Genomic DNA, 14,671 nt, shown 5'->3' on the forward strand with positions numbered 1-14,671 from the left:
GAGTTATGGGCCTTACTGTACATGTGTGTATTGTCCCATGACAACATGTGCAGAGTTAGGGGCCTTACTGTGCATGTGTGTATTGTTCCATGACAACATGTGCAGAGTAATGGGCCTTACTGTGCATGTGTGTATTGTTCCATGACAACAAGTGTAGAGTTATGGGCCTGACTGTGCATGTGTGTATTGTCCCATGACAACATGTGCAGAGTTATGGGCCTGACTGTGCACGTGTGTATTGTCCCATGACAACATGTGCAGAGTTATGGGCCTTACTGTGCATGTGTGTATTGTTCCATGACAACATGTGCAGAGTTATGGGCCTTACTGTGCATGTGTGTATTGTCCCATGACAACATGTGCAGAGTTATGGGCCTTACTGTGCATGTGTGTATTGTTCCATGACAACATGTGCAGAGTTATGGGCCTTACTGTGCATGTGTGTATTGTTCCATGACAACATGTGCAGAGTTATGGGCCTTACTGTGCATGAGTGTATTGTCCCATGACAACATGTGCAGAGTTATGGGCCTTACTGTGCATGTGTGTATTGTTCCATGACAACATGTGCAGAGTTATGGGTCTTACTGTGCATGTGTGTATTGTTCCATAACAACATGTGCAGAGTTATGGGCCTTACTGTGCATGTGTGTGTTGTTTAAAGACATCATGTGCAGAGTTATGGGCCTTACTGTGCATGTGTATATTGTTCCATGACAGCATGTGCAGAGTTATGGGCCTTACTGTGCATGTGTATTGTCCCATGACAACATGTGCAGAGTTATGGGCCTTACTGTGCATGAGTGTATTGTCCCATGACAACATGTGCAGAGTTATGGGCCTTACTGTGCATGTGTGTATTGTCCCATGACAACATGTGCAGAGTTATGGGCCTTACTGTGCATGAGTGTATTGTCCCATGACAACATGTGCAGAGTTATGGGCCTTACTGTGCATGTGTGTATTGTTCCATAACAACATGTGCAGAGTTATGGGCCTTACTGTGCATGTGTGTATTGTTCCATGACAACATGTGCAGAGTTATGGGCCTTACTGTGCATGTGTGTATTGTCCCATGACAACATGTGCAGAGTTATGGGCCTTACTGTGCATGTGTGTATTGTCCCATGACAACATGTGCAGAGTTATAGGCCTTACTGTGCATGTGTGTATTGTTCCATGACAACATGTGCAGAGTTATGGGCCTTACTGTGCATGAGTGTATTGTTCCATGACAACATGTGCAGAGTTATGGGCCTTACTGTGCATGAGTGTATTGTCCCATGACAACATGTGCAGAGTTATAGGCCTTACTGTGCATGTGTGTATTGTTCCATGACAACATGTGCAGAGTTATGGGCCTTACTGTGCATGTGTGTATTGTTCCATGACAACATGTGCAGAGTTATGGGCCTTACTGTGCATGAGTGTATTGTCCCATGACAACATGTGCAGAGTTATGGGCCTTACTGTGCATGTGTGTATTGTTCCATAACAACATGTGCAGAGTTATGGGCCTTACTGTGCATGTGTGCATTGTCCCATGACAACATGTGCAGAGTTATGGGCCTTACTGTGCATGTGTGCATTGTCCCATGACAACATGTGCAGAGTTATAGGCCTTACTGTGCATGAGTGTATTGTCCCATGACAACATGTGCAGAGTTATGGGCCTTACTGTGCATGTGTGTATTGTCCCATGACAACATGTGCAGAGTTATAGGCCTTACTGTGCATGAGTGTATTGTCCCATGACAACATGTGCAGAGTTATGGGCCTTACTGTGCATGTGTGTATTGTTCCATGACAACATGTGCAGAGTTATGGGCCTTACTGTGCATGTGTGTATTGTCCCATGACAACATGTGCAGAGTAATGGGCCTTACTGTGCATGAGTGTATTGTCCCATAACAACATGTGCAGAGTAATGGGCCTTACTGTGCATGAGTGTATTGTCCCATAACAACATGTGCAGAGTAATGGGCCTTACTGTGCATGAGTGTATTGTCCCATAACAACATGTGCAGAGTAATGGGCCTTACTGTGCATGAGTGTATTGTCCCATAACAACATGTGCAGAGTTATGGGCCTTACTGTGCATGTGTGTATTGTCCCATGACAACATGTGCAGAGTAATGGGCCTTACTGTGCATGAGTGTATTGTCCCATAACAACATGTGCAGAGTTATGGGCCTTACTGTGCATGTGTGTAATGTCCATGACAACATGTGCAGAGTTATAGGCCTTACAGTGCATGTGTATTGTCCCATGACAACATGTGCAGAGTTATGGGCCTTACTGTGCATGTGTGTATTGTTCCATGACAACATGTGCAGAGTTATGGGCCTTACTGTGCATGTGTGTATTGTCCCATGACAACATGTGCAGAGTAATGGGCCTTACTGTGCATGAGTGTATTGTCCCATAACAACATGTGCAGAGTTATGGGCCTTACTGTGCATGTGTGTATTGTTCCATGACAACATGTGCAGAGTTATGGACCTTACTGTGCATGAGTGTATTGTCCCATGACAACATGTGCAGAGTTATGGGCCTTACTGTGCATGAGTGTATTGTCCCATGACAACATGTGCAGAGTTATGGGCCTTACTGTGCATGAGTGTATTGTCCCATAACAACATGTGCAGAGTTATGGGCCTTACTATGCATGAGTGTATTGTTCCATGACAACATGTGCAGAGTTATGGGCCTTACTGTGCATGAGTGTATTGTCCCATGACAACATGTGCAGAGTTATGGGCCTTACTGTGCATGTGTGTATTGTTCCATGACAACATGTGCAGAGTTATGGGCCTTACTGTGCATGTGTGTATTGTCCCATGACAACATGTGCAGAGTTATGGGCCTTACTGTGCATGAGTGTATTGTCCCATAACAACATGTGCAGAGTTATAGGCCTTACTGTGCATGTGTGTATTGTCCCATGACAACATGTGTACCAAGTTTCATTTGCATTATATTTGATGTTTTTTAAAAGGTTAAAATTTTGCACGATGACAACACAGCCAGCAACAATGACACCAAGACTACAACAATACATGGATTTTTGTTCTTTAAAAAAACATACAAGCAAGTAAAAGTAAAAAAATGTTAAATTCAGACTTTAAAGCAAAAAAAATTGCTCAGAAAGAAGATCAATATCTTATTATACATTAGTTCCACCCTTAAAATACTTGATCTGTACAAGCGGTGTGTCAACACTATATCCTATATAAATATTGATTTAACCAGTCAGCGTACCATGTTGACCTAGCTGGTAACACATGTGTATACTATAGCTCCACCCTTGAAATCCATAGGTGACAACAGAAAAACAATGGAAAAGCTATATTTGCCATATTAATATTTTATGACAACTAATAATATAAAAGTGCAATGGAATTGTTTTCCGCATTCAGTTTTTCACTTGATATGCAAATATACAAAGGGAACTGAAACTTTCACAGATTTTCTTCAATACAGAAATCAATAGTCAGCAGATTTATGAAGCCCTTCATTGGATAATAAAAGCTGATCAAACATTACGTTAATAGTTACACAATGTTAAGGCAATCAGCACAAATTTATGAATAAAGATCAGGAACAAAAAGGTCGTGTTAAACTGATTATGTTAAAGATTTACAATGTTTGAATAGCAGAGATTTATTGCCTTCGTCTTGAAACTACATGCACTTCATTTATGTAATTATTATGGCCTTCCATGCAAAAACAAACAACTTTCAGTGAAGTCAGTGTTTACTTTAATGCTGCAAATTCCTATAAATTAATTTATTTTTTCTCAACAAACCCTTTAAGTACAAGTTTCATGTATTGATATAATTATGTTGGGGCAGAAGTTGAGGTTGAGTGCATATAAATTAGGGATGCAAACGAATATTCGAATATTCGAATATTCGATCGAACGTTTGGTATTCGAATGTCAAAATAGGTATTCGAATATTCGATGTTTTTGATGAATTAAATTAATAAACATTTTGCCTACAACTGTCATCTTCGTCTGTCTTGTTTTTACAACGATGGACCCGTTATGCCAGAGGTGTGAACTTATGACACTATACACGCGCCATATCGGATATATCGCCGGGAACTATAAACAGTCCCCGTAATTTTGTATTTACTGACTGTTAGACAAGTGAAATCAGACACATTCCAATTATTTTTCGAACATTTAAGATCGGCCTTTATACCAATGTGTTGTCTTCACTGCTAATCAAGCTTGGCGATATTGCGCAAATCGCCATGATGATTCGAAGGACATATGCTAGTTATGTGCTTTAAACTGTTTTCCATGTTTCGTTACAACGCTCTTGCGTTGAAAAGTAATTGTATGGTTTAACGTTTAAGTACATTGTATATTTGTCCTGTATTTATGTAAAATACATCAGTCAAAATCGACGTTTGGGCATGGTTGGTGTCGTTTTCTATAAATATATTTCGTAAACATCAATATCAGAACGAGGCTGCAAGTACCACGTTGGCGCATATTGTCATTTAACCGGGAAAAAACGAAATTCCCCGATCTTATTTTGCAATGTTTACAAAAGTAAACGCAGAGGAATTTATATAATTCGTTTTTTTCTTTAAAATATATCGCTTTTTCTTGGGATATATTCTGAAAAGGGGGAAATTCAGAGGCTAATTTGTGGAATAATAGGTGTCCGTCGCGGTTACCGAATACGACAAAGAAGGGTACCAGGGCCCTGGCTATTACGTTAGTGAATATTAGTTTACTACAATTCTCAAAGGATCATTTTGGTATTCGAATATTCGAATATTCGATCGAAAGAATTACCGAATATTCGAATATCAATTTTGTCATTCGTTTGCATCCCTAATATAAATCTGTGTAAACTTCCAGTACGTTATCTTAGAAGTTGTCACTGCCAAGGTGTCAACACCAACATTATTAGTATACATTTTAACAATGACAATTTTTTTTATATTTGTGTCACATTTGATGTCTTGTAGAATTGTGTCACTTGTATGGTGTTTGTAATGTCTGATGTCTTGTAGCATTGTGTGTCTCTTGTATGGTGTTTGTTATGTCTGATGTCTTGTAGCATTGTGTCTCTTGTATGGTGTTTGTAATGTCTGATGTCTTGTAGCATTGTGTCTCCTGTATGGTGTTTGTAATGTCTGATGTCTTGTAGCATTGTGTCTCCTGTACGGTGTTTGTAATGTCTGATGTCTTGTAGCATTGTGTCTCTTGAATGGTGATTGTTATGTTAGATGTCTTGTTGCATTGTGTCTTTTGTATGGTGTTTGTAATGTCTGATGTATTGTAGCATTGTGTGTCTCTTGTATGGTGTTTGTTATGTCTGATGTCTTGTAGCATTGTGTCTCCTGTATGGTGTTTGTAATGTCTGATGTCTTGTAGCATTGTGTCTCTTGAATGGTGATTGTTATGTTAGATGTCTTGTTGCATTGTGTCTTTTGTATGGTGTTTGTTATGTTAGATGTCTTGTTGCATTGTGTCTTTTGTATGGTGTTTGTAATGTCTGAAGTCTTGAAGCATTGTGTCTCCTGTATGGTGTTTGTAATGTCTGATGTATTGAAACATTATGTCTCTTGTATGGTGTTTGTAATGTCTGATGTCTTGTAGCATTGTGTGTCTCCTGTATGGTGTTTGTTATGTCTAATGTCTTGCAGCATTGTGTGTCTCTTGTGTGGTGTTTGTGTAGCATTGTGAGTACCTTGTGTGGTGCTTGTTATGTCTGATGTCTTGTAGCATTGTGTCTCTTGTATGGTGTTTGTAATGTCTGATGTCTTGTACCATTGTGTGTCTATTGTATGGTGTTTGTAATGTCTGATGTCTTGTAGCATTGTGTCTCCTGTATGGTGTTTGTAATGCATGATGTCTTGTAGCATTGTGTCTCTTGTATGGTGTTTGTGATGTCTGATGTCTTGTAGCATTGAGTGTCTCTTGTATAGTGTTTGTAATGTAATATGTCGTGTAGCACTGTAACTATTGCATGGTGTTTGAAATGTCTGATGTCTTGTAGCATTGTGTCTCTTGTATGGTGTTTGTAATGTCTGATGTCTTGTAGCATTGTGTCTCCTATATGGTGTTTGTTATGTCTGATGTCTTGTAGCTTTCTGTCTCTTGTATGTTGTTTGTAATTTCTGATGTCTTGTAGCATTGTGTGTCTCTTGTATGGTGATTGTTATGTTAGATGTCTTGTAGCATTGTGTCTCCTGTATGGTGTTTGTAATAACTTAAGTCTTGAAGCATTGTGTCTCCTGTATGGTGTTTGTAATGTCTGATGTCTTGTAGCATTGTGTCTCTTGTATAGTGTTTGTAATGTCTGATGTCTTGTGGCATTGTGTCTCCTGTATGGTGTTTGTAATGTCTGATGTCTTGCAGCATTGTGTGTCTCTTGTGTGGTGTTTGAGCAGCATTGGGTGTATCTTGTGTGGTGCTTGTTATGTCTGATGTCTTGTAGCATTGTGTGTCTCTTGTATGGTGTTTGAAATGTAAGATGTCTTGTAGCATTGTGTCTCTTGTATGGTGTTTGTAATGTTAGATGTCTTGTGGCATTGTGTCTCTTGTATGGTGTTTGTAATGTCTGATGTCTTGCAGCATTGTGTGTCTCTTGTGTGGTGTTTGTGCAGCATTGGGTGTATCTTGTGTGGTGCTTGTTATGTCTGATGTCTTGTAGCATTGTGTATCTCTTGTATGGTATTTGTAATGTAAGATGTCTTGTAGCATTGTGTGTCTCTTGTATGGTGTTTGTAATGTAAGATGTCTTGTAGCATTTTGTCTCCTGTATGGTGTTTGTAATGTTTGATGTTTTGTGGCATTGTGTCTCTTGTATGGTGTTTGTAATGTCTGATGTCTTGTAGCATTGTGTGTCTCTTGTATGGTGTTTGTTATGTCCGATGTCTTGCAGCATTGTGTGTCTCTTGTGTGGTGTTTGTGCAGCATTGGGTGTATCTTGTGTGGTGCTTGTTATGTCTGATGTCTTGTAGCATTGTGTATCTCTTGTATGGTGTTTGTAATGTAAGATGTCTTGTAGCATTGTGTGTCTCTTGTATGGTGTTTGTAATGTTAGATGTCTTGTGGCTCTTGTATGTTGTTTGTAATGTCTGATGTCTTGTAGCATTGTGTGTCTCTTGTATGGTGTTTGCTATGTCTGATATCTTGTAGCATTGTGTCTCTTGTATGGTGTTTGTTAGGTTAGATGTATTGTAGCATTGTGTCTCTTGTATGGTGTTTATAATGTAAGATGTCTTGTAGCATTGTGTGTCTCTTGCATGGTGTTTGTAATGTAAGATGTCTTGTAGCATTGTGTGTCTCTTGCATGGTGTTTGTAATGTATAATGTCGTGTAGCATTGTGTCTCTTGTATTGTGTTTGTAATGTAAGATGTCTTGTAGCATTGTGTCTCTGTATTGTGTTTGTAATGTCTGATGTCTTGTAGCATTGTGTCTCCTGTATGGTGTTTGTAATGTAAGATGTCTTGTAGCATTGTGTGTCTCTTGTATGGTGTTTGTTATGTCTGATTTCTTGTAGCATTGTGTGTCTCTTGTGTGGTGTTTGTTATGTCCGATGTCTTGTAGCATTGTTTGTCTCCTGTATGGTGTTTGTAATGTAAGATGTCTTGTAGCATTGTGTGTCTCTTGTGTGGTGTTTGTTATGTTTTGTTATGTCTGATGTCTTGTAGCATTGTGTGTCTCTTGTGTGGTGTTTGCTATGTCCGATGTCTTGTAGCATTGTGTGTCTATTGTATGGTGTTTGTTATGTCCGATTTCTTGTAGCATTGTTTGTATCTTTTGTGGTGTTTTTTATGTCCAATGTCTTATAGCAATGTTTGTCTCTTGTGTGGTGTTTGTTATGTCCGATGTCTTGTAGCATTGTTTGTATCTTTTGTGGTGTTTTTTATGTCCAATGTCTTATAGCAATGTTTGTCTCTTGTGTGGTGTTTGTTATGTCCGATGTCTTGTAGCATTGTTTGTCTCTTGTGTGGTGTTTGTAATGTCTGATGTCTTGTAGCATTGTGTGTCTCTTGTGTGGTGTTGGTTGTGTCCAATGTCTTGTAGCATTGTGTGTCTCTTGTGTGGTGTTTGTGTAGCATTGTGTGTCTCTTGTGTGGTGTTTGTTATGTCCGATGTCTTGTAGCATTGTGTGTCTCTTGTGTGGTGTTTGTGTAGCATTGTGTGTCTCTTGTGTGGTGTTTGTTATGTCCGATGTCTTGTAGCATTGTGTGTCTCTTGTGTGGTGTTTGTTATGTCCGATGTCTTGTAGCATTGTGTATATCTTGTGTGGTGTTTGTTATGCCCGATGTCTTGTAGCATTGTTTGTATCTTTTGTGGTGTTTGTTATGTCCAATGTCTTATAGCAATGTTTGTGTTTTGTTTGGTGTTTATGTCCGATGTCTTGTAGCATGGTTTGTCTCTTGTATGGTGTTTGTTATGTCTGATGTCTTGTAGCATTTGTGTGTCTCTTGTGAGGTGTATGTGTAGCATTGTGTGTTTCTTGCGTGGTGTTTGTGTAGCATCATGTGTAACTTGTATGGTGTTTGTTATGTCTAATGTCTTGTAGCATTGTGTCTCTTGTATGGTGTTTATCTGGCCATGAACCTTTTGCTTTTAAACAGGATCTTATTTAAATGTTCGGCTACTGGGGCCATATTCAATTAACATCTGGATTTAACTTAAAAGATGAAAAGTGAAATCTGGCTGTTTTAATTGGACTTTTAGATTAATCAAACAATGAAAACACTCTGATATTGCTTCTTAGATTAAGATGTTCCTAAGATGCTTACTGAATATAGCTCCTCGGCTTGCGACTGCTTTATCATTCATAAAGGCTATAATTATTATGGTTAAACATTTGAGGCCCTTTCATTTTATACATTCATTTGTAAACATACATGAAGCTGCAGGATTTGTGTGTGTTTTTTTGTAGTAAAAAGCACAGAAGCAGAGGGGCCATCTGATCAGCAAAATATAATACAATAAAGAATATAGAAGTGAGTACCAAAAAAAAAGAGATAACAATTTGCAAATTTAAATAAACCTTGTGTATCATTTCGTCTCAAACTTTTTTGCCTCAAGGTATATCTCATTGGAAATAAAACAGATTTGAAAAACTGATTTGCTGATGAGATGGCCTTGTAGTGATTTGCTGATGAGATGGCCTTGTAGTGATTTGCTGATGAGATGGCCTTGTAGTGATTTGCTGATGAGATGGCCTTGTAGTGATTTGCTGATGAGATGGCCTTGTAGTGATTTGCAAACACCCGAACTACACTCATGACTACTCTCCCAATGGGTGTACCTTTTCTTAAGACCTCATCTTCTCCAAGTTTGCGACAGAAAAACTTATCGTAGAACTTGATCCTCTGTTCTGCAGGGTCATACGTCTTAAACAGAATCACAGTCATACAGTCATGGAATATTAAATTAATATTTAGCATTTTAATAATTATCATTATGCTCTGGTAAATATATATCGATAATTTCATTCAATTTAATGTACTTGCAAATGTTCCATAAAACACTACAAAATTTCACTTCATATATTACTAAATGATTTTTGCTGATTACAGCTTATTCTTAGAGTTAAGGCTCATGTCACTTTCAATAGGATCGCTGGACATATTATGATATAACCCGTTAGACAGCCGCGGACACAAAAAACAACCCCCCAATCTTATTTAAGGCATTATTTGTTTCATGAAGTGGGTAATGTAGAGTTTACATATGCATGCTGACTAGTAGAGAGACACAGCGCCAAACACTAAGAAATTATTTTCTATTTTACCATTATTTCAGTATAAACCAGTCTGTGAAAAAACAATTTACTATTATATAGAGCCTTTGAAATAATTTTTGGCTGCTGATTAAAGTACGAATGTAGTCAGTGCAGTAACATTAATGGACACATTTCCTACATAGCTTTTGTTAAGACTTAGCCAGAGAGAAATCTTTACAAAAAAACGACTTGAGTACAGACGTAATCTTTTATAATTCAAAATCTTTCAAAGTGAATAATTATTGTGTTCTAAACATGAAAAACAGAGTTCAACATATCAATATGCTCAGCTTATCACACAGTGTGTTTTCATGGTTTTAAAACAGGGAGTTTATTTGCAGTCACCCAATTATCTTTCAACAACTCTTCAAAGATTATACCCAAATATATATCAGTGCTTTAAATGAACATTTATCGCAAAATCTGAGACGTATGTTTTTTCAAATCTCAACAACTGTAGTTCATATGTTAATGAATCAAATGGTATTTTGTTTATTAAAGTGTTTGTAGCAACCACCACATACAGAGAACTTTCAAATACCTACAGAATTATTTAAATAGGAAGTAGTCAGCTAAAAGCACACTGAACAAATCACACTGAACAAATCTTATAAAGAACTCTTCATAATTTCCTGCAAAAATATGACAATGTTCATAGTCTACAGCTAATAGTTGTAAGAGGTAATGGAAAATACATTCAATAATGGCATTTCGTTTGGGAGACTTCTCTGACATTAAATGGAGTTTATATTTCTGCAGTATGAAATCAAGTTTATGGACTGAAAAGGCTGAATTCATTCAGACAAGGCGTCTCCCAATTTTCTTCAATGGCAAAATAAATAACGCTTTAATATTTTAAGATCACCATGCAGATTTAATGACTAGCAAAGCCATCAAATGCAGGTGCCAATGTTCTTTTCCCAGTTAATTAAAGGGTGCAATTCAACAAACCTTTTTACCAATGTGATAAGACTTAAACAAACATGTTACAATTAAGTAAGTAAATTCATAAAACAAGTTGCCTTGTTAATGACAAAAAAAATTCACGGTTCAAGGTATGCAAGATGATGCCATATACAAATCTCCACGACAACCAAGGAATACCTGCATGCCAGTAAACTGAAAGCCAAACTTCTCAACATGAGGAAACTTGGTAATCTCCTTGGCTATTTTTGCAGGACCTGCCTCGGGGTCGTATGTTTTCTTGCCCATCTTAATGTCAACAACACATGGACGTCGGAAACCAGCCACAATATTTTCAAGCTTTATGTACGTCACTGCAACAAAAAATGAGTAATAAAGTTGGAAACTTAAAAAAAATAATCATGAGGTTGTCTGCCTCACTCTGCCACACAGAAGGGTGGTTAGTGAATAAGATTTCTTTCAAGTATAATACAACTTAGATGTTCAAAAGTAGAACAACACTGAAATGTATTCATTTTTCTATTTATTCTACAAGAAAGTCAGTTTATCTTGCCTTTGTCAAGAATGTAAAGGGTTCATGGAACAAAGAATTACATATATGTACCTGGAGAAAAAAATCTAGTCAAGTAATAGCATCATATCTTCTTACAAAGGTCAATACTTCCGAGATATAAAAAGGCTACCAGATAAAGGAGCTGAACTGAGATAATGATTTTGATATTGATCATAATATTTAACTTGTCATTTTTAAATGACTTTCTGGTGTGTTCACAGCCAATAGCTAGCTGGTGGCTTATATCCGCTATTATGGTTGCAAGTAACCGGATGATGCTGTTAGTCAACCTTTGCTTTAACAAATGATCTTGTGTAGGATCAATCATATACCTGGTGTAAGGAACTGTAGGATCAATCATATACCTGGTGTAAGGAACTGAGCTATTCGCACAGTATTTTCTAAAATGAATGTCACTCGATAATATGAAGAAAACTTGAAGTCTGAAATTTTTTCATGCTAAACTAACTTTGAAATTTCTTTTTTTTCTTTTTGAGTTTATCTTCCAAACATTGATCATCATTCTGTGAACTAGTAAATTTTAACTAGAAGTAGTTTAAATATCTCTTGTTGAACTCATTAAGGGCGGGCAGCGATGCAAAAGTCAACTGAAGGACCAAAATTTGAAATGTTTAAAAAAATAAATTTCGATTTAGTTTTGAGGTTCAATATTTAACAAGCATGATTCATATATCTGTTGCAACATGAAAAGCCGTAATTAGAAATTGAGCACTTTTTACGAAAGAATATTTTATCAGATTTCCAATCAAAAAGCATTTACGTTTTCCCGGAAATGTCTTAATACAAAACGAATATGTTTATGAGTCAAATTTATCGGAACTGCCCAATAAACAATATTATGGGGCTTTGTGTTGATTGCAGCTATTTGAAAAAAGATATATCATGCATCTTTGTAACCCGGAAATCCACTATTTTTCATTATTTTTCTGAATAATTTTCTTATTTGACAAGATATCATCAAGAACTGTCAAGACATTGTTGAATAGGTAGTCTGGGGCATTTGAACATAAAAACAAAGTAAAAATGTCGACAGGATTTTCTGTAATGAGGTGAATGGTTTTTGATCCAAAATCTGATAAAATCTTCTTTTGTAAAATCTGTTCAACTCCTTCACTATCCCAAAACATGTCAGCAAGAATATAATTATGTTGGACTCCCAAAAAGATCGTTTCTCAAAACTTAATTAAACATGAACTTTTTATTTTTTGACCTTCACCACCCACTTTTGCATTGTGGCTGGCCCTTAAAGATGAAAAGATGGTACAAAATATCTTAAATGCTAAAACATGAAAACATCAAATTACATTTCAACATGCACATGTCAAATACAATTAATTACACTTAGGGAGTTGTAAGCCTACATTTTACCTTAAGGGTGAGTTTACATTTTTATTTAGCAAAACAAAATACTACAAAACATTTAATAGACGTTAACATCATTGAGCTATGAATCATATTTTCTCTTATTTTCGCATGATTCTCTTCAGCTCATATTTTCATGGAAATTGGAGGGGAAAGGTAATAACTGGAGCATTCAGCACTAACCCACTTTACCACATACCACATACCGGTTGATTCAAGTCTCATCTAATAAGTTAACCATGCAGTTAAACAAAGTCACTGGATATTAATTATTGAGCAATAGTTCTAACCCAGTTCATGGTATTAAAGACTTCTAACACCTACTCTCACTGACCTCTGAAATCAATGGACTGTAAAATATTTTCGATTTAAGCAAATAATCTCTCTCTACATTATATAAGCTTGTTTAATTAGAATGGATTACACATTTACTTGTTGAAATAAATGATTATTAAAGTAAGGTTAAAATAATTAATTCACAATGCATTGATAAATTTACCAATATCTGACTTCATATCATACAAATTAAGTTTAGAAATGTTGAATGGATTTCAAATTTATATTATTTTACTGTATATCTACAAACTTTGACAGCACATTTTATATGAAGTGAAAGTAACCTCGAAACATTGATTTAAACTTTTTGAAAATATAAACAATACTGGGATCTTAGTGCGTAAGAGGAGTCAATTGACAACTTAATACTCTATACTTCAATATCAATAAACTTAAAATACTTTCTTCATATAAATCAATGACAGAAATTCTTAAAGTGACACTCTTATTCAAAATCAATACATACAGATGTATAACAAACATCAATTTTGACTGATAAACCTTTAACTACTTACTAAATAATGCATTTATGGAAAATATTTATTACTGATAACAACATTGTAACCGTGTATTTAATAGCAGATACGGCCAAAAATATTAAATGATTGGTGAATGCTAAAAGATTTACTGTGGTCTACTATAGTCTCGCAAGGTTGAAATACCGTGTTTTATGCTCATTTCTTTCAAATTTAACTAGGTATCATTCATAAGAACCATTGTTTTGGACATTTATTCATCCTTTTTAGAATATTAAAACAACATTATCTAATGTGGTAAATCTTATTTGGGAGTAAGAGTGCATCTTTAATAGGTAATAAATTATCAATGATCTTTTCTCCAGCACTTATATTTTTTATATCAGTTACATCAAACATAGCCAATCAACCAGCCATCAACCTCTATGATTAAGGATTAGGTGTGGGATAGTGGGTTTGATCCCTACCAGTGACTTTCACTTCATCTCTCAAACAGGTCACTAGTATTGACTCTAGTGGTCGCCACAAGCTTAAGCTCAAAAAAGCTAAAATAAGATAGTATAAACTCACCTTCTGGATATTCGTCAAACTGGTATGCGCCACAGAATTTTGGCATTAAGTTGCGGAGTTTTAGGATGTCTGGGTCGGTGCAGGAGGGCTCGAAGATCTGCTGGTAGAAATGTAGCTCCCTCGTCCCGCGAGGCGGCTTCTGTAGTGCCTTCAGTATACTACCATCATCGTGCTCCAACATACCTGCCGGCAAACACATCTTTATTTGATTTGAATTGACATGAATACATATATTGTGGTTTATGGTTTGTGCTAAGTGGGAAGACACACAAAATACAAGATTTCTTAAATTTAATAGATGGACTTTTATTGTGAGTACTGACAAAATAGTTGAACTTTAAGGGTAGTTAAATTGTTACATTTTAGTAGTGAAAATAAATTAAAACAATACAAATAAAATATGGCCTTATTATAAAATTGCATCTTTTCAGTGTTATTTTACCATTTTAGTAAATTTTACTGTACTATTAAAACACAGCCTGCTGAATGCCTACGTGGAATATCGCCCATGACGGAGGATCATGAGCCTACCATGCATGTATCTTACATGTATGCCGTTACATATGACTGGAGTCATTGACTCATAAACAAAACAAATTATAAATGCACTGTAAATAAGTAATCAACATCATGCAAACCGACAACATTCAGA

The 14,671-nt window shown here is 36.5% G+C and overlaps 1 protein-coding gene across 3 annotated transcripts in view; it reads right to left on the reverse strand.

Annotated features, from left to right (window-relative positions):
• Positions 1-14,671, reverse strand: part of LOC128205640 (inositol polyphosphate multikinase-like) — a 43,558-nt gene that overhangs the window by 6,984 nt on the left and 21,903 nt on the right. For all 3 annotated transcript variants that reach the window (XM_052907464.1, XM_052907449.1, XM_052907456.1), the window contains exons 3-5: positions 14,020-14,202; positions 10,882-11,054; positions 9,301-9,385 (exon numbers count right to left, since the gene is read on the reverse strand). In XM_052907464.1, coding sequence (XP_052763424.1) covers positions 9,301-9,385; positions 10,882-11,054; positions 14,020-14,202 — 441 coding nt within the window. The remainder of the gene's footprint in view (positions 1-9,300; positions 9,386-10,881; positions 11,055-14,019; positions 14,203-14,671) is intronic.

The sequence above is a fragment of the Mya arenaria genome, chromosome 2 (assembly GCF_026914265.1).
Source record: "Mya arenaria isolate MELC-2E11 chromosome 2, ASM2691426v1".
NCBI lineage: Eukaryota > Metazoa > Mollusca > Bivalvia > Myida > Myidae > Mya > Mya arenaria.